This window comes from Vollenhovia emeryi, unplaced genomic scaffold (genome assembly GCF_000949405.1).
Source record: "Vollenhovia emeryi isolate VEMERY1.0 unplaced genomic scaffold, V.emery_V1.0 DF939127.1, whole genome shotgun sequence".
Classification (NCBI taxonomy): Eukaryota; Metazoa; Arthropoda; class Insecta; order Hymenoptera; family Formicidae; genus Vollenhovia; species Vollenhovia emeryi.
Window position 1 is genome coordinate 1,304,528 of NW_011967239.1, and position 19,501 is coordinate 1,324,028.

A 19,501-nucleotide genomic window follows, 5' to 3' on the forward strand; every position below is an offset into this window, starting at 1 on the left:
TTTTTTCATTTCAAAATCTGTCTATTCCCAAGTCGAAAGGGCTAGTTTAAGCAGCCTGTTCTAGTCCGGCAATTAATAATCTTCCAACTGCACAATCGCGGAGGACTCGCAAGACTTTCGAGGCCCTCGGTCAATTTGCTGTTTGAGTTTATTGTTTTTCTCTTTAAAACGATTGCGTATCTAACAGTTTGACGATTGCGAGGGATTAAACATAAGATTGAAAAATGAAAGACGCATACAATATCAAGTTAGTGTCATATTTTCCGGAAAATTCAGTGCGGACTTTTAAACGACTTGAACCAGATCCGAATTAATGTAATCAATTCTTTAATAACGCCGCTATCTTGTTAACGTAGCGCTATCAATCTTTCATAATTTAATGCATTCGAGATGAACCGGGGTCTAGTTAAAGATGCCATTGGGCCCCGTCCAGGCGATGCTTGCACAGGCAAAGGAAATCTGTCCGTTTTTTTCCCGCGCATGTGTTTGCGGACCAATCGATTTCCTCGCGCGTACGTTTATGCAAATTCGTCTGGATATTCCTCAGGCCCGATTCGCCGTTTTCACGGGGCGCGACGGCGCCGGTGGAGACGCGGCTTGCGCCACCTCGCTCTCGCTTTCACCCGCGCGCGTAATCCCGACGCACGACTCCATTTTGAATTTTCTCGTGCAAGTGGGCACTTTTTCCGCGTGAGCCACAATTGTCAGGGAGATCGGCCGCCCTCGGAAATGCTCACGAGGTATATCGGGAGGCTACGCCCGCCAAAGACGGGCATCGTCGCGTGCGGCGCGCACAAATGCACGTCAATTTTAGATACAGCGTCGAGAGCGGCGATCGGGAAGCCTGCCAAAGTACAGGTTAGACGCGCTCCATTATGCGACTTTTTTTCCCCCCCTCGCACCCGCGGAACGAACACCGCGGAGGGCCCGAGGGATGCCTGGAAGATCACGCCGATGCCCTTCCAGGCAGCTGTCGGACGTCGATATCTCGGTATCGAGCGACGTTGCATAATTAATTGAGAAGGAACGTTCCGAGTGCCGTCCTATGGTTGTCCCGTGACTGCCTCACGAGCACCCTATGTTGTCCTGTTTACAGACTCGAGGCACACGGTAGTATTTGCGTTTGAGATTAACGTTGAGCCGGGCGTCGCGTCCCACGAGCGAATCTCACACCGGCCTGACGCTCCATTTACTCAGATATGTATGTATTGATCTCTTCCATGCCTAGGGATGGGTACGCGCGCTGCGCAAGATGAAAGATAACGTCTTTGTCGACATTTCCGACGGATCGACGTGCGAAATGTTGCAAGTCGTGATGCCGAAGGCGCTGCGCCCCGACGAGCTGCGCTACGGCAGCAGCGTCAGCGTCGAGGGAGACCTCGCCGTGGCACCCAGCGGCCAGGTCGAGCTGCGCGCCACCGGGGTGCGCGTGCTCGGCGCGTGCAGCGTCGCCGAGGACGGGTATCCCTTCGCGCCGAGAAAGAAATACGATCCGGACTATGTCAGGCAGTACCCGCACCTGCGTCCGCGAACGCGCGGCTTCGCCAGCCTGCTGAGGCTGCGCGACCTCGCCGGCGCGGCGATCGTCGATCACCTGCGAGACCGGGGCTTCATAAGCGTGCACACGCCGATGTTGACGTCCAACGATTGCGAGGGCGCGGGCGAGGTGTTTGTCGTCAGGCCGCAGTCCAAGGAGATTCTAGAGAGTATGAGGAAGGAGCGAGATAACGAGGAGAAGGAGGGTCAGTCCGAGGACGAGGTCTACTTCGGCACCACCGCCTTTCTCACTGTCTCCGGACAGTTGCATCTGGAGGCGGTAGCAAGGTGATTAAAGCTCTCCGACGCCGTACCGTCGGTGTACGCGTCTCTCTCTCTCGCTGTACCTCCGCACGTTCGTCTCATGGGATGCCAATGTATTTGTTAGAACTTTTTCAGAGCTCTCACGAAAGTGTACACTTTCGGGCCTACGTTCCGGGCGGAAAATTCAAAGTCGAGATTGCATTTGTCAGAGTTTTACATGTTAGAGGCGGAGCTGGCGTTTATTACGCGTATCGAGGAGCTGATAGAGGAGGTCGAGCTCTTGGTGGCTCGAGTTACTGAGCGTATGATCGAGAAGGGCGCCCAGGAGCTGCGCGCGATTGACGCCCCGGAGCCGCGATGGTTGAACAAGCCGTTCGCACGCGTAACGTACGACGATGCGTTCAACGTGTTGAACCATCACGCGGATCGATTGCAACGAACCGCCAAGTACGGAGAGGCGTTTTCGAAAGAGCACGAACTGTTTTTAGTGCAGCATAACGACGGGGTGCCGGTGTTCGTTGTTAACTGGCCGAAGACCAATAAGCCATTTTACATGAAGGAGTGCGAGGACGATGCATCCAAGGTGAGCCAAGCGCGACTTAGGAACGATACGTTTCCTGTGCACACGTCTGATGAATTCTCTTTTTAAACAGGTAGCGGCACTGGACCTGCTGGCGCCGAACGTGGGAGAATTGGTGGGAGGCAGTATGCGCGAGGACGATTACGGGAAACTACAGCTAAAACTACCCCCCACGGGGAATCTCTCGTGGTACTTAGACTTACGTAGATATGGCAATGTACCAACAGGTGGCTTCGGAATGGGCTTCGACAGATTCTTGCAAAGCGTCCTAGGGATCGGCAATATCAAGGATACCGTGCCATTCCCCAGATGGCCGCACAATTGCAATTTATGAATAAAGTTTTCCAGGGTGTCGTGTCATTTACTTTATCCCCTAACAAAAAAAAAAAGATGTGGCTATGTAACAAGTCGAGCCAGCTTTCCAATGGAAAAACAATGTCGCGCGCAGTTGATGAGATGGAAGTCTTTTTCTACAAACGATAGAGATGTGCGCACACAGGTTTCTCGATGGATGCGGAGGTACGATCGTATTTGTAACTTATTCTAAATTTTTCAGGGAAAAGTTTGAAGACGTACGCAGTGGTTTCCATTTTGAATGCAGTTTATTGAATATTGAGACATACAACGAAAATGTTAACTTTTTATCAATATCTTTATTGTTTCAAGTATTCCTAGTTATGAATCGAAATCCGTACCCTAAGTAGTTTTCCAAGCTATAATTATTAAGGATATAGTAGAAAGGTTAATTAAAAAGAAAGTCAAACCTGTAATAAACAAGTCTTTTATACAACAAAATAATGTATATCTAATTGCGGTAGTCCTCGTCATCTTTCTTATAGTCGTCATTGTTTTTCCGTTGCGTGTTGGTTTGCATGTATATTACAAGTAGATTAATCCATGTATATCACAATTTGTACACCTTGAAATGACTCAGCCTCCTATTCCCTCGATGAGATCGCTCATCTCGAAGGGTCTGCAGCATTTTACACGAGTACAAGTACTCGGCGTTGCAGGTGAGTGCACATTACCGTAAAACGCACGCAAGCGTATAAACCGTACTTGAAATTTCCAATGAGCTTAAAGCATCATTAAACTCAAACAAGTACAAGTGGTACTTAAGTTTTCAGCGAGTGTCAATCGTCGGTAAATTCGTGATGGTTCTTTTGATCACAAAAGCATTATCGCTAAAAACATTCACTCGCGCAGGAATGCTAACTACACGTCTTCCTAAATACGTAAAATATGTACAGCTCTGTTTTCTTTCTCACTCTCACTTTCCTCTCTCTCTTTCGCGTTGATCAAGATGTTAATACTTGGAATATATTCACTCTTGCACGCATTTCACACATTTTTTCCTTTAAACTTGTACGACGTGACTGGCGAGAGTATAAAGTAATCAGTTGGTGCATTCGAATAAACTGTGTATGTAAGATTTAAATTTATGTAAATTTATCTAAATTGAGAAGAGATAAATACCCTAAAAGCTTTTTCTATGGGATATTTTTTACAAGAGTCACATTATCACGCCGTACAAGCTGTACAAAATTATAATGTACAAGGTGTAAAGCTAGAAATAGTATTCTATCTAAACGTAAATCTAGCACTTTATACACTTGCGACGCATAGAGAGTTGGTCACTAAAAACTTTGTACACGCTATTTACATAATAACACAAAGTCCTGATAATTCCTGCCCTTTTTCTACAGGAGGTAAATTCGATAGCTTCCTACCCTGTAAACTCGGTTTAATGGAAGCTGCCACTAATGGCTGTTCCGCGTTTTCCTCTACAGGCGTCTCAGCCGCGACCTTTTCCTTTTCTTTATTTTCCTCCGGCTCTTTGTTAATGTTTAGCGGTTTAGTAATATTGATCTTAATTCGCGATGGAGCCGCGGGAATAGCCGCCGGTGTCGAGTCCAATTCCACGTTACCGTCGATGGAGCTCTTCACTGCGGCATACGTTGTGTCCACTGTGGCTGACTCGTTCACAATTTGTTCGGGATCTGAGGAGAAATCGGAAGTATCATAAAATCGTCCATGCGTAAACTAGGAAGTAGTTTTCGTCTGCATAATAATCTAAGACGGACAGACATACCTGGTTCAAGTTCCATAGGCTCCTCTTTGACTTCCACGTTGCTGAAATCGAACATCTCGCTGTCGGGCTGCTCATCCACGTCAAGTGGCTCCTCTTTAATTTTAATATTCTCAAAAGGTATAATTTCCTCTTCGCCCGGAGATTCCTCTTCTTTGTCTATCACAGACGCCTCTTTCTCGATTTCTTCCTCTTTCTGGATCACTTCCTCTTTCTCGATCTCTTTCTCAATCTCTTTCTCTTTCTCGATCTCTTCCTCTTCCTCTTCCTCTTTCTCGATCTCTTCCTCTTCCTCTTTCTCGATCTCTTCCTCCTTCTCGATCGCTTCCTCTTTGTCGATCGCTTCCTCTTTCTCGACCACTTCCTCTTTCTTTCAGCAATTATGTGAAAAAATACATGTTAGTTATATTGAAATTAATCAGCATATGTGCGAGTGATATACGAGGACATATATGTATGTACAAGTAAAAAATTGTGAAAAATGTTTCTCTTTTTTTCAGATGTTAAAGAAAATAAAGAATCTCTCGTACATGTTTTAAATAAACGGAAATATTGCTTGTGAAGTAGCAGTTACTTATTCTATTATAATACTAGGAGCAAGGAAGCTTATAAAGGATGTGCCATGAAGATGAATTATTGAATCACGTACCGCTAGACTCTTTTCCTATTTATTTTTTGTAAGAATGAAACAAACGGTAGTTTCGTTAATGGGATATAACGTCGATATATCGATCGACAAGATTCAAACGTATGCACCGATCGGAATAGGGAGATACGAACCTTGTAATCCTCTAGACAGAGCGGATGATAATTCTTGCCCTCGTAATTCACCGCCGGTCTCAAATGCCACTCCTCCTTTTCCTCATTATAGAACTGCTCAAATGCGTCATGGCATACTTGGCATCGCGAATCCTCGTCGCTGCCAGTCGGCACGCTGGGCTGCAACGTTTCCTGAGGCGAGTCATCGGTAGCCATACCTTCCGTTTCCGCAGTCTGTTTTTCAGTCTCGAACCAACTTTGAGCTGAAAGAAAAACCGAGGGATGTAAGATACAAGATACGACGAGGCGTGTCGTCGTGATCGAACAATCAGCGAATGCTGTGGTTACAAAAGTTATCCAAATCTTACGCTCCGATATCCTCTCGCCGAGCTAAATATATTGCTATCTATAGTTCGACTGGACTTACACTTGGAACTCTCCGAGTAACGCGTACCGAAAGGAAGGATAAACAAATATATACGAACCTCTATCCTCCAGATCTTCAATCTCTTCAAACTGTATCCAGTCGCTGACATCGTAATACCATGGTCGGGAATGCGCTTTTCTCGCGGAGTCTCGTTCACGCCTGTTCTGCCTAAAGTGCCAATCCAGATGGTGACTGTACCGAGTAGCCAGTTCAGGCGCGAATCTGGCGCCGCAAGAACTGCATTGCATGCCACTGTACAACGCTGTTGCAATCGCTGGCTGCTTGCTGCAAAGGAAAATCGTCGTTTAATATTGGAGATTTGATTCCGTCTAGCTACAATATAACGAACGACTTATAGCAAGATAGCTTACATCTTAAGAGTTTCCGGTTTATCAAAGGAAACTGGAGTAATCTCGGAATCTTTCTTCTCTTCTTCCTCCTGCTTCTTCTGTTCTGTGAGATTGGGAACGATACCAGTCTCGACCAATCTTTGGAACAATTCGCTCATGTTCAATGGCAATGTTGGTGCTGGTGCGGGCGGATTTTCTACGGGCTCGGCTTGATACGACAAGCCGGACGACGGAGCCATCGCTGATGGTAAAACTGACGACAAGATATCTAGTTGCAGGTCTGAAATGATATTAATAATTAATACTTGAATCATAATGACTAAAGAATCGTAATGCGACGAAACACGCGGTGGAGATAATGTTTTACCTGGCTTTGAAGTAGAAGTAAAATCTAGATCGTCTTGCGACATGGATTCGTGTTCTAAAGTGGGCAATTGGCTCGGAGCAGGAGCAGCGTCTACCTTCGGTTTCTGAGCTCTCAGTGGCGTCGACGGCGGTGGCGATTCAATCGGACCTTCACCTCTCATTCCAGCAATTTTCACATGACCCGCTCGTACTCCTCTAGGCAATACCGAGAATCTAATGAAATGCTTCTTGTCTCTGACAATAATAGGTTTAGGTAAACCCCCAAATTCGACTTTAAACGGTCGTCCGTTTAGGAGAACTGTCTGCAGTGCATCCGTAAATTCCAAAGTATGAGGCTTTCCCTCGATTTCGAATCTGCAAAAGAGACACGTGTGATTATAAGAATACGGCACATTTATAATCGTGCAAATAATTTGCACGCTGCGGGCAATACTTACATCTGCGGTTTCGCGTCCAGAAACACCGGCACCATATTTCTCGCGTTAATAATAAGATTAATTTTCGCGACCACGAGATCCGTTCGCTTCACGGTGCCGATCTTGACTTGCGGCGGTGGACCCTCTAATTTCACGCTGACCTTCTTCCCGCTGAGCTCGATTGTTATCGGCATGCCACCAAAGTAACACTCGTACCAGCAATCGTCGACATACAATTCTCGAGTGGGCGCACCGAGTTTGATTCTGAAAAGATACGATTTGCGATATTACCTCAACTCCGAATGCGTCGGAACATTTGAAGCCCCCGTTCAAGTAGCGTCTGGAAATGATGTACTCACCTGTGTACTTCTCCGTCATATATAAATTCCTTGTATGGATCGTTAAATGCGCAAGTTATAGTATCTTTCTCGTCAATCAATATTCTTCTTATGCCGTCCTGGAAGCCGATCTCCCGCGGATCGTCCCAGTTCATGAACACCACGCCGGTTTGCCCGTAATAACGAATCTCCCGCGGTATATTGTCGATATTTATGGATTTCATAGTGTCTCTCGCTATCTCGGTCAACAGTTTCGAATCCGGCGGCGGTAACTCGCGGCTGTGCGGGTTCTTCAACATAGAGTTACCGTAACCATCGTTATCCTCGAGATCGTACTTGGCGGACGTGTTCGGCGATACATTTCTACCAGACGCCAGAGGTGGCATGTTTGCCATAAGATTAGACATTGGTCCGTTGTTCATCATCATCGCGGGATGACATCCCATCGCCAAAGGAGAGTTTGGTATAGGTCCCATTGGTCCCATTGGGCCGTTCGACAAAAGATTCGACATGATCGGCCCGTTCGGACCCATCGGACCCATCATGCCGGGTCCTAAACGCGGGTTGGGTCCCATGTTGTGATTGAAACCGCTGTGATACTGATAATCTGGTCGCATCGGCCCAAAGTGTCGCGGATTCTGCCAAGGGCCGACGGGCCTCATGTCCGAGTTGAAGTGTCCTTGCGGCCCGTACGGCGGCCCCGGCGGATGCGCCCACGGTTGTTGCCACGGCTGATTCTGCCACCTCGGGCCGTTCGGGTTTCGCGGTATCGGGTGCTCCTTGCCTCGCATCATCTCCTTATCGTTAGACGGGCTGAATGTCGTGGCGCGATCCCCTGGACCGGATATGTCCATGTTTATACCCTTCTCCCATATCACAGTGCCAGCCTCCTTTTCTTTACGCTGCGCCGCTCGCAATTTCCGGTCCTCGCTCATGTGCAATACCTCTTGTATCAAGGTGTTGTACTGCGTCTTCGTGATCGATCCCTGATTCAGCTGTTCGGCGGCTTGCTTCATTATAATCTCAATATTTCTATCGTCATTTCTCTCGGGCTTGTCATTCTCCCGGCCTCTGCGCCCCGGCCTGGCGTCCTGTTCCTCGTTCGATAACGTTCTTCTTCTCTCTTTAGGGTCATCCGGGAGCTTGTTATAGAACCTGAGACGTCCTAATCTGTCCCTATTACGGTCCCTCTCGCGCTTGTCGTCGGTGTTGTTAACTTGCTTATCTCTGTCGTTCTTCGTGGGCGTCTTTAACTTTGCCCAACTATCTTTTCCATCCTCCCCGGAAATCACGGGCGGTGGAGGTGTCGGAGGCCGGCCGGCTTTAGGATGCGTCAAAGTGCGCAAATCCACGTCTTCGTTACCGAATAGTCTATAAAATTGAAAGGAAGTCTTGCAGTTTATTGTACACCTGAGATTAATGTAATTGACGTAACGATACATACGCGTCAAATTTCTCAGCCTTGGTTTTCTTCGGCGGATTCGCTTCTACATGTTCCTCACTGCGTCTTTTGTTAGTGTTAACAGATGGTAATACTCGTAGATCTAAATCTTCTTCTGGAAAAGAATTCAAGATAGAGTAACTCGTGCGAGACGAATTTATTAGGAATTAACTTAATATTACCGTTTCTTTTTATTACATATCCCTAATATGCATTTTGAAGAATTAGATTTTCGGGCAATATCTTCCTGAAGAAATGCACGTTAAGAGACTTGATCAAGAGTAATTGGAATTATAAAATTACGAGCGCAAGAGACGTTAGTACGATAAGTTAAAGATACTACTTTTTAAAGATATCACCTGTTACAGTCTTGCAATTGCTACCAGAGATGAGACAAACATTGTAGTCACCTTTATGAGAAAATATTCAAGACAGAATTTTTAACAGTAACTATAGAGAAAGCACGCAGGAAAATTTATACTCTCACATGCACAATTGAAATATAGATGACAGTATATGTATATATATATATATATATATATATATATGTATATTGATGAACAGTGTTACTGATCGTTACATATAGATATATGTAGCCAAGCACTATTGACTCACTCTTTTCGGGTATGGAAACAGCGGCTCCGGGTAGAGAGAGCGGCGCCCTGAGATCTTCGTCTTTGCTAGAAGATTCCAATGTTGGCTCGGCAGCGATTTGAGTATTTCCAGCACTGGCTGGAGAACGTTCCGGACTAAGACTGTCGTCTTTATTTCGTCTTACATAATTTCTCTGTCTAGCGTTCGGCCTGATCTCTTTGAATGCAGGTGGATGAGGAGGAGATACTATCAGCGAACCAGATTGCTCCTCCTCAGTGACACCACCGGAATTGTTCAAGCTCGAGCTCGATTTCGCGTCGTTACGCCTGGGGATTCTATACGGAGGACTTGGACTACGCTTTCTCGATTTCGTGTTCTTCTTGCGGCTTTTAGAGGGTTGGAAGGATTGTGGAGAGGTACGTGAGGACGGTGAACTGTCTCCGCTGTCTTTCTCACGAGATTTTGACCTAATCGGACTCGAGTCTCTGTCGACTTTCGGAATCTTACTCTGACATATCTGAGGCTGTTTAGATCGCGACTTATTACCTAATTTCCTATGCGAAGACTTGGAGGAAGTGGAAGACTTGTCAGCCAAAGACGAGGAAGAGCCGCGCGAGTTTGAGCTCTTCGAGTCTTTCGACTTGTTGACGTCACTGCCTCCACTTCCTCGATTGCCCGTTGATAATACTGAAGATGAGTTATTACTGCAAACCGATAAATTCTGGCTGTTCTTGGAGTTGTTACTGTTTAGGTTACCACTACTATTACTATTTAATCGAGGGTCTTTCTTTTGACTTGTTCGATGCGAGACAGCATCTTTATTTGTATTACTACTGAAATTTTTATTATTGCTATTATTATCAGCATTATTGTTATTAATAACGTTTAATAACGTCGGATTATCGGATCCGGCAGGATTCGCCGGAGGCTTGTTGGTAGTTACAGCCGATTTCGAAAGTATCTGCTGTTTTAATAGATTTGCTGTTACAATTGTATGTGCTGCCACTTGCTGCGTTTGACCTTCACTCCGCACTTCTTTCGGACTGGTCGTACCCGTTCGTTGTCGTGGACTTGTTGGCACTACCACATCCTGAACAGCAGGAATGGGCTTCAAACGTGGATCTCGCGAGACTGGCTTAGCAGACGCTACTGCTATACTACTAGCTGGTGCGATTCGTGGACCACTGCTTGCTCCTGCATTCTTTAAAAGCGACGCTGTCGCTGCTGGGAACTGTAAGCAAATAAAATTGTTGTTAATCGTAACTACTAATATTCAGGCCTGTGGAACCACAGGCTTCCTTAATTATGTGATATATCTACTTACTTGTTTTGCTACTTGCTTTGAAGTTTGATTTGGCACTATAGCTACAGATTTCACCTGCGTTGTTGTCTCCGTAGTTGGCACCTGTGCAATGGACACAACCTGTCGTAACGAAAAATATTACATCACAAAATATTCATATAAAGAGAGCCTGGGGCAATAAAGCGAGAAATTGTGGAAAGAAGTCATAACAGTCTTGATATTTCTTTATAAGCTATGTCAAAACTCGTACCACTTCTGTCTTCAAGCTTCCAGCTTGTTTGTCAAGCTGCCTCTGTTGTTGCTCTAAACTCGCCTTAGCCTGCAGTAGTTCCAACTCGATTTTCTTCTTTTGCAATTCTAATAATTCTCGTTGCTTCTTCAGCAGCTGTTCTCGCATGACTGCTTCCGTTGTCGTTACCGGTTCTCCTGGTGGCATTTTAACAGGCGGAACAATTGACGTCGCGGCTTGTTGAGGCTGAAAAAATTAAGTATGCAAACCGTGATGTAACAAATACGCTTTCCTCGCACAGTTATGTGTATGTACTTGTGTAACTTACCATCGAGAGAAATCTCGGGTTAACATGTATAGATCCTGAAGGGATGTTAGCGGATGGGGCAGTGATTGGCCATGCAGGATCGATACTTTGCACCCGTACGTCTAACGAAAACAATTTTTGCGGTGTAAATACGTCACTCCACGTTTGCCGCAACTTCCACATACTGGCTCTCGTGTTCTCATCAACCTGTTTATGAAAATGATATTGGCAATCCACATTCAACTAAAGAGAAGCCGCGAGGAACATGAGCGCGAGACCGATCGTGTTAAATTCCGAAGATACCGTCAATTCTCTCTTTTGTACGGTTCGTTTATTAAGCTTATTAAGAATTTTTCCTTAGAATTCGAGGTACGAATATTTATATCCCCACTGAAAGAAAGAATCGATACATGAAACTCGGTATCCGTGAAACCTTCAGAGTCGTGAGGTAAGCGATGTTATATTGATCAAACAATTATCTTATATCATCGTGAAATATAAAGCGCCGGGCGACTCTACACACGCTATGAAATATTCTCCTTTCAGAAACTCTTGGTGAGAGCTTGGGGGGGGTTTGTTTCATTGCGTGCGAATAAAAAGTAAAGGTTACTCCCGGTCAGCGACGGATCGTCGATCGCGAGGAAGAATCGCCGCGCTTGTCCCTGGCGGTATTCCGTATCAACTATCTTATATAAACAATAAGGATATTTACCTTCTCAAACACCCCGCAGAATGTGTTTACTATGTTTTGCGTGAAGAGATTCAGATAGTCGCCATTCACATTCTTGACAATCGAGTCGATGAGATAGAGTACCGGTAATTTGATGTCACTTCCCACCTAATGAAACACAACACAATATGCACAATACGCTAGAGGTAGCGAGGGCTAATTATTTCATAAGGATTATATTTAACAGAGTTACTTAAGCTACTATACGCGCGCGTTAATTGATATAAAAAGTATCTTGATGTAGACATGCACATTCCGGATATTCATTGCATTTCTCTTCAACTGCGTATTCCTTTAACTTGACATCCATTTTTCCTTGGAACAGCTTGATAGGGTGCCCAATTACGAAAGTACTTGAAGTACGTGGGAGCTCGAGGCTCTGTTGTATTGAATCTCAAGAGGATAATTTCGCAAGGGTAATGCACAGAGTAAAATGTTGTATTTTTCAATTAGTTGCAAATATATTTTATTCGTACAGATACTTAAACTGCGGCCGAGTTGCCAGTACATTTAATGCTGCAAGTAAAAGTGCAATGAGAAATAGCCACCTATCAAATTTCCATGAGGAAAATGTCCATATATAAATCTGTTGAAGAATGTATGGCGAGTGGTAGACCGCTGAGGGCGTTGTGGTGTAGATTTCAGGTGTTACTGGGCACTCTAGGTATTCTTTGGGAATTATAAAGATAAGGTAATGCCCGGTGGGCATTAGTGGGCATTGGTGTACATGATTTTGGTCAGCGGTTTACCCCTCGATGTACAGCTAAGGGAAAATGATATATAATTTCGAGAAGTTTCGCGCCAAGAAAATATATATCACATGTCCACCGCCTACCATTGCATTCCTCCGAAAACTCGGCGAACTCAATCGGCAAGCTGCATCGTTTCGTTCAAGTACGGGTATGTTATCGTAAAGTAGCAATATTCATCCAGGCATTACATAATCCTCAACGTGTAACAGTATGTACATACGCGTTTATTAGTGTATAAAGAATATAAACTATCTGAGACACGCGAACGTATCTATATATACCTTGATTGGCGAAATGTACGTAGCACATTTGGAATTTAACACAGATACAACATCAGCAAGTTTTGATGATATTTTATTTGCTATTTCGACACACATAACGTAACATAACTACTGTAAACCTTGGCGTATAAAATATTGCCTCTCACACAACGCAGTCTCAAATTGCAGTTCTTTACACACGCCTTCTGACATTCTATAATTAATTATGTTTAGTATATGTATAAAGGGAGAAAGAAGAGCTTGTTGCACATAGAGTAATTATAGAATATAGAAGGCCTATCAATTATATCCGTTACAAAAGTATCACAGATCGTTTATAAAATGTCTTTATAAATAATTCGCCAATTGCGCGATGCAAGGTGGAGACGGGCAATAATCACAGGACTGTTGTGCACGGCACAGCGAGAGCACCCTTCGTCGCGTCTGCGCGCGAGCGGCAACTTTGCAACTGTTATAGAAAGAAACTGGAAAACGCGAGAGGCAAAAAGAGAGAAAAAAAAACGTCTGCAGCCTTGCGCGAGTTAACATTAATGTGGGAAATTATCAATCTCGAGAAACGTATCTCAGGTGTGTGTAAACTATGGATGGATAGGTAACCTTTTGCAGATGATTCTCGACGGCTTGCACTATCGCCGGCGCGTGTTCGATGTTATCTTCGGCCAGCATGGTGAGCATGTTGATAAGCGGCTTACTGTTGATCGTAAGGTCGGACAGAGACGAGATGTACTCCTCTGCGACTTCTTGGGACTTTGACGCAAACATGGTGCTGCTGCGAACGGACGAACGCGACAGATCCTAACGGAGTATTCTGGTATAATCAGACTGTAACATAAGAAAGGAGCGTACAGTGTGCGGCGACAAGCGTGTAGCCTTTAACCGAGGTTTACGCAATGATTGCCGTTCGGCAGAAAAAGCCGCTTTGCAACTGTTGTCTGGCGTATTCGCTTAAATCCTGAGTGAACTCGAGAGCGTACGCCAATCAGATCCACGAATCCTCCAACAGCTGCTTTTTCTGCCGAACGTAGGCATTCGCGAGGGAAAGCGATCGGGCAGAAACGAGGCAAGTTTTTGCAACTATTGTCGGTCGAGATGGAGAATCTACACCTATCGAAGGGAAGAATCTCCTGAAATTAGGAACTGACCGAATGTTTCGTGACGCAAATTTTGTCAACTATCAATCAGTGCGCATATCGAGAGGAAGCGATCCGAATCTTCGATCCTAAAAACGTTTCTGCTTTCACGCGCGACGATTATTACATCATAACAGTTGTTTCGCTCGTGAAAATCCGCGTGCTTTTCCAGAAAACCTGTTGTAAAACACACGGCACACGAGCGCTTCTTCACCGACGAGACCCGGGAGCCGCGTGCCCGAGGGAGAGCAAGTTTCCCTATCAGCAGCAGGTCGGAGGACGCGTCCCGCCGCGCGCAACCTAAGAGGCGGACTGCCCGGAGGACGGCGATGATTCGCCGGGCACGCGCGAATCGCCGAGGACTGATTCACCCGGAGGGACGTTTCCCTCGGGAGGCGAGAAACAGCGACGTCACGGTCGAGCAACGGCGTGACTTTTTACGGCCGTCCCGTCGGGAAAGGAAAGTCTGCCTTCTTGCGGTCGTGCCGGGACGAAATCTGGGACGAGAAAGCGAAGGCGATGCTACGCGACGCGACGCGACGCGTCACGATACGCCCAGATGCGCCCCGTTAAAGGGACGCGGGTGGAATCCGCGCGACCGAGCACCCGGGCGTCGCTCTCGGCTCGCGACGCGCAGTTTACATAACGCTATCCGGACGACGAGGGTCAGCGGCACGTCGCACGTACGCGGCGAGAAACACTTTATCGATTTCATTCGCGGTCTCTCCCTCTCTCGCGCACCCGTTCGCTCTCGCTCGCGCTCCGACGATCGCGAGGCGACGGGAGACCCGCGGGATCCGGGTTGTCGGACTCGGTGGTCCACCGCGCGAGCTCGCCTCCCGACTCGCCGTCGGCGAGAGGCGGCGGGAGGCGCCGAGATCGAGAGGCGACGTCCACGTCCGCGCATCTGGAGTCCGCCGCCTTCGCTCGCGCCTCCCGCCGTCCTCTCGTACCCGCGTCTCGTCGTTCTTACTCTACCGCTCGTTTTACGATCAATTACCTTTGCTCAGCGCATCGCGTGACGCAAGCAGGCCCGACCCGTACGGCGGACGCTCGTATCCTCCGCGGGATCCTCGGAAAATCTCACGCGCGTTGCACTACACTACTAATGCTTACGCGACCAGAATCTCTACGCAAAATGGCCGTCGCGCATACCTCGGTGCCCATCTGTCGACGGAACGTAGGCGCGGACGTGACGACGCTTCCCACTGGACGCCGTCGTCGTGCGTGCGGTCGGCCGCTCTCGGGGCAGCCAATCGTCAGGCGCGTCTCATTCGCGACGGTGTCGCTGCGATCGCTCGTGCGACGAGTCACGTAAACTCGTTTCTACGCCGTGAAGTGCGCCCAGGAACGGGGACAGCCTGAGTAAAGCCCGCTGCAGACGATGCTATTTTTCCTGCTGGATTGCTTGCAATTTAGTAAATTACTAGGAATCCTGAATGCTGAGTGGTGCAATGATAGTAATTTACTAAATCGCAAGCAATCCAGCAGGAAAAATAGCATCGTCTGCAGCGGGCTTAACTGTTTGGGTGCGTTCTTTTAGGCATCGGATTTGGCAACCGCTGCGCATCGGATCTGCCGGCTGCGCAGCTCATTTGAGAGAACGGAGTTTTGCGCTCATATTCTCAAACGCGCGGTATTTGTTTTCCACCTGACGACGATTCTCCCACATAAAAATATATATTTTGATCGCACATTTTATATACTTGCCCGCCCTTTTTATTGTGCAGCTCTCTGCAGCCGGTTGCGCAGCTAATTCTAATCGTCTGCGTATCCACTGCGCATCCATTGCTAAAAGAACGAAAATCTGCCCTGCAGTCGACTGCGCAGTCGTGCTAAAAGAATGAATTACTGCAAAAACTGCTGTATCCGATGCCTAAAAGAACGCACCCTTTCTCTTCTCGGACGATGCCGGGCAACACTGCAACGATGAGGCGCGTCGTCGGGTGATTGGGTGACGAATCGGCGTTTCGTTTTCCGTTTCAACGACGGATGATTGGTCGTCGAGGGTGGAAAATTTAGATGCCTGAAATGCGTCACCAGAGAACGCGTAGGAAAATTCCTAGACGCGGACTCTCCTATTGGTCACCCAGGATGCGCAGACGGCACGGAGAATTTAAATTCTTTCAGAATTTCCAGATTATGGGATAAATTCTTTTTCCAGGCGTTTCTAACAATTTTCTTAAGTTCAACAACAACTCGCTTTTATGTCGTAGCTCCGAAGATGAGTTTCGCAAACGTCTTGAATTGATCTGAAGACGCTGTATAGAACATTTCGTTGGCTACGGAGTATCTAAAGATGATTGTATAGGCCGGTATTCATAGTCGATTCTTAAGCCCGCTGCAGACGATGCTATTTTTCCTGCTGGATTGCTTGCGATTTACTAAATTACTAGGAATCCTGAGTGCTGAATGGTGCAACGATAGTAATTTATTAGATCGCAAGCAATCCAGCAGGAAAAATAGCATCGTCTGCAGCGAGCTTTACACTGTGTCCTTGCTGGAAAACGCCCACATATTACGAGAGTTTTTCCATTTCTTTTCCCGAGTTGGGCGCTGCTTTCGCGAGAAGATCAAAATGATCCAAAATGACCTTGTGCTATGATTGGTCAAATCTGAAATTTCATAGCGTCACATTGAAATTTTATTCAATAAAATTCCAGATTTGACCAATCAGCACAAGGTTATTTTTATCTGGATCACTTTGATCTTCTTCTCGCGAAGGCAGCCTCGGCTGCAGTTTCGGTCGGTAATCCGCCTCTCATGGTAAAAAAGACCGGGACACGAAATAAAATTCGGCCCCCTTTTTTCTTCTCCCTCTACGGGAATCCAAAAATTCACCCTGTAGAAGGGGGCATCGGCGGTTGAGCCGCAGGTAGGCCTCATCCCTATACGGGGTGTAGAACTGGTATAAAGCCCGCTGCAGACGATGCTATTTTTCCTGCTGGATTGCTTGCAATTTAGTAAATTACTAGGAATCCTGAATGCTGAGTGGTGCAATGATAGTAATTTACTAAATCGCAAGCAATCCAGCAGGAAAAATAGCATCGTCTGCAGCGGGCTTTAGGTAGGTCAGATAAGTCGCTACTTTATTGGTGGCGTTACGCGATGTACCGACTGGTACCGACCAGCAAGAAACGTCAATAGTGACGTGCACGTCACTGACGTGTCCGTCGTAGGATTCGTAGGTTACAGTTTCGCGGCTCGATGGGTGTACGAGACCGGACTAGACTGACAGATTTCTGAGAACTCCGCCCTGTATGCGACGCCGGGTGCGCGCTCGACGTCTCCCAGGGATCGCGGCGGCGGTGACGAGCCGACCAACCTGACTGGCGGCCCCCGGTCGGCCCAGCGAGCGGGTAAGAGAGAAACCACTCTCTCTCTCTCTCTCCCTGGTACGAGTGCACGGCCCTCCTGGTGTCGCGTGCGAGGTTAGGTTAGGTTCCTCGACAGATCTGTGACGATGAGTCTGCGCGAGCGTCAGATAAACGCTCTGAAGCAGATGCTGAATCTGAATCAGCCCGAGCCGCGGGCCGAGGGCGCGGTGCCGACGTGGAAGATCCTCGTCTACGACCGCCTCGGCCAGGACATCATATCGCCGCTCATCTCGGTGAAGGAGCTGCGCGAGCTCGGCATCACGCTGCACATGCAGCTGCACTCGGACCGCGACTCCATCCCGGAGGTGCCGGCGATCTACTTCTGCGCGCCGACGGACGAGAACCTCGGCAGGATCGGGCAGGACCTGCAGAACGGCCTGTACGACGTCTACCACCTCAACTTCATCTTGCCGATCAGCCGGCAGAGGATGGAGGACCTGGCGGCCGCGGCGCTGCTCGGCGGCGTCGTCGCCAGCATCCACAAGGTATTCGATCAGTATCTTAACTTCATCACCCTGGAGGACGATCTGTTTGTCCTGCGACATCAGAACAGCGACGTGATATCCTACCACGCGATCAACCGCGGCGACGTCAAGGACAGCGAGATGGAGTCCGTGATGGATATCATTGTGGACTGTCTGTTCTCGGTGTTCGTCACCCTGGGCACCGTGCCGATAATAAGGTGTCCCAGGGGCAACGCCGCCGAGATGGTTGCCAAGATGATCGACAAGAAGCTGCGGGAGAACGTGTGGGACGCGAGGAACAACCTGTTCGAGGGCGAGGCTGCCGGCCACTACAGTTTCCAGAGGCCTCTGCTGATCGTGCTGGACCGCAACGTCGACATGGCCACGCCGCTGCACCACACGTGGACGTACCAGGCGTTGGCGCACGACGTTCTGGAGATGACGCTCAACAGGCTCGTCGTGGAGGAGAGCGTGGGACGTTCCCCCGCCGGTGGGACACGCTCCAAGACGCGCGCCTACGAGATGGACAACCGGGATCGCTTCTGGTGCCAGCACAAGGGCAGCCCGTTCCCCAGAGTGGCGGAGGCCATACAGGAGGAGCTGGAGCAGTTTCGCACCTTCGAGGAGGACGTCAAGAAACTCAAGTCCACCATGGGCATCGACAACGACAGCGAGGTGGCCTTGTCCATGGTGTCCAACAATACGGCGCGGCTGACGAGCGCCGTCAATTCGTTGCCGCAGCTCCTGGAGATGAAGCGCCTGATCGACATGCACACGTCGGTGGCGACGGGTATCCTCAACGCCATCAAGTCCAGGCGGCTCGACACGTTCTTCGAGCTGGAGGAGAAGATCATGAGCAGGCAGACGCTCGACCGGAGCGTATTGGAGACCATCGGCGACCCGGACTGCGGCACCCCCGAGGACAAGCTGCGCCTCGCCATTATTTATTTCATTTGCACCAACATGTCCGACGCGGACTACGGCAGGCTGGAGACGGCGCTGACCGCGGCCGGCTGCGACCTGAACCCGCTGGTATACGTAAAGCGACTCCGTAACTACACCAGGATAGCCGAGATCCAGAGCAGCTACGAGGGCGGCGGCACCAAGACGGTCAGCATGTTCTCCAAGCTGATGAATCAGGGCTCGTCGTTCGTCATGGAGGGCGTCAAGAATCTGGTGGTCAAGAAGCACAATCTGCCCGTCACCAAGATAGTGGACGAGCTCATGGAGTCCAAGCAGTCCTCGCGTACCGAGGACTACCTCTACTTGGACCCGAAGCAGCTCAAGCACACCGAGCAGATGCCCAAGAACCGGCCGACGTTCCAGGACGTGATAGTTTTCGTCGTCGGCGGCGGCAATTACATTGAGTACCAGAACCTGGTGGACTATGTGAGGCAACGAAGCGGAGCCGGGGTGAACAAACGAGTCATCTACGGCTCCACGACCTTCATCAACGCCAAGCAATTGCTCAAGCAACTTTCTCTGCTCGGCCAGGAAGTCCACTCGTGAAGCGCATATACTTTTATCATTCTCGCCAGCCCGTATCTCGCCTCCCTCCCCCTCTCCCTCCCCTCGTCCCTCTTAAACTCGCGCGATATATGCTAATATAGCCATGCATTTTTTTTTTAATAAGGTCATTATAGGCTCTTGTATAAAGTGTACGATATGAATAAAACTCGGTTCGTTATTTTCAACAATGCCTCCCCTGCCGTCGACTTTCCCCTCCCACTACGCGCCCGCCACGTGTTCTTAGTTTCTCTCTTTCTCT

The 19,501-nt window shown here is 48.1% G+C and overlaps 3 protein-coding genes across 4 annotated transcripts; 2 read left to right on the top strand and 1 right to left on the bottom strand.

Moving 5' to 3' along the window:
* Window positions 1-68: 68 nt before the first annotated feature.
* Window positions 69-3,175, top strand: LOC105568783 (probable asparagine--tRNA ligase, mitochondrial). Its single transcript, XM_012024724.1, has 4 exons — window positions 69-858; window positions 1,229-1,824; window positions 1,936-2,383; window positions 2,454-3,175. The coding sequence occupies exons 1-4, from the start codon at window positions 391-393 to the stop codon at window positions 2,712-2,714; spliced, it is 1,773 nt and encodes a 590-aa protein (XP_011880114.1). The 5' UTR covers window positions 69-390; the 3' UTR covers window positions 2,715-3,175.
* LOC105568782 lies at window positions 2,964-15,287 on the bottom strand. Of its 2 annotated transcripts, none has more exons than XM_012024723.1 (17): window positions 14,893-15,287; window positions 13,360-13,584; window positions 11,712-11,837; window positions 11,021-11,206; window positions 10,714-10,938; window positions 10,485-10,583; window positions 9,182-10,391; window positions 8,570-8,678; window positions 7,147-8,496; window positions 6,809-7,051; window positions 6,373-6,725; window positions 6,027-6,285; window positions 5,714-5,940; window positions 5,250-5,491; window positions 5,119-5,133; window positions 4,473-4,839; window positions 2,964-4,380 (listed from the first exon to the last, which is right to left on the bottom strand). In XM_012024723.1, the coding sequence occupies exons 2-17, from the start codon at window positions 13,522-13,524 to the stop codon at window positions 4,040-4,042; spliced, it is 5,517 nt and encodes a 1,838-aa protein (XP_011880113.1). In that variant the 5' UTR covers window positions 13,525-13,584; window positions 14,893-15,287; the 3' UTR covers window positions 2,964-4,039. The 2 variants fall into 2 exon arrangements, with proteins under 2 accessions (XP_011880113.1, XP_011880112.1); XM_012024722.1 differs by having other exon boundaries at window positions 8,570-8,681.
* A 1,975-nt stretch (window positions 15,288-17,262) lies between these two features.
* Window positions 17,263-19,427, top strand: LOC105568787 (protein sly1 homolog). The gene has a single exon (XM_012024731.1). It carries the CDS (start codon window positions 17,356-17,358, stop codon window positions 19,240-19,242), a length of 1,887 nt encoding a protein of 628 aa, XP_011880121.1. The 5' UTR covers window positions 17,263-17,355; the 3' UTR covers window positions 19,243-19,427.
* Window positions 19,428-19,501: the final 74 nt, after the last annotated feature.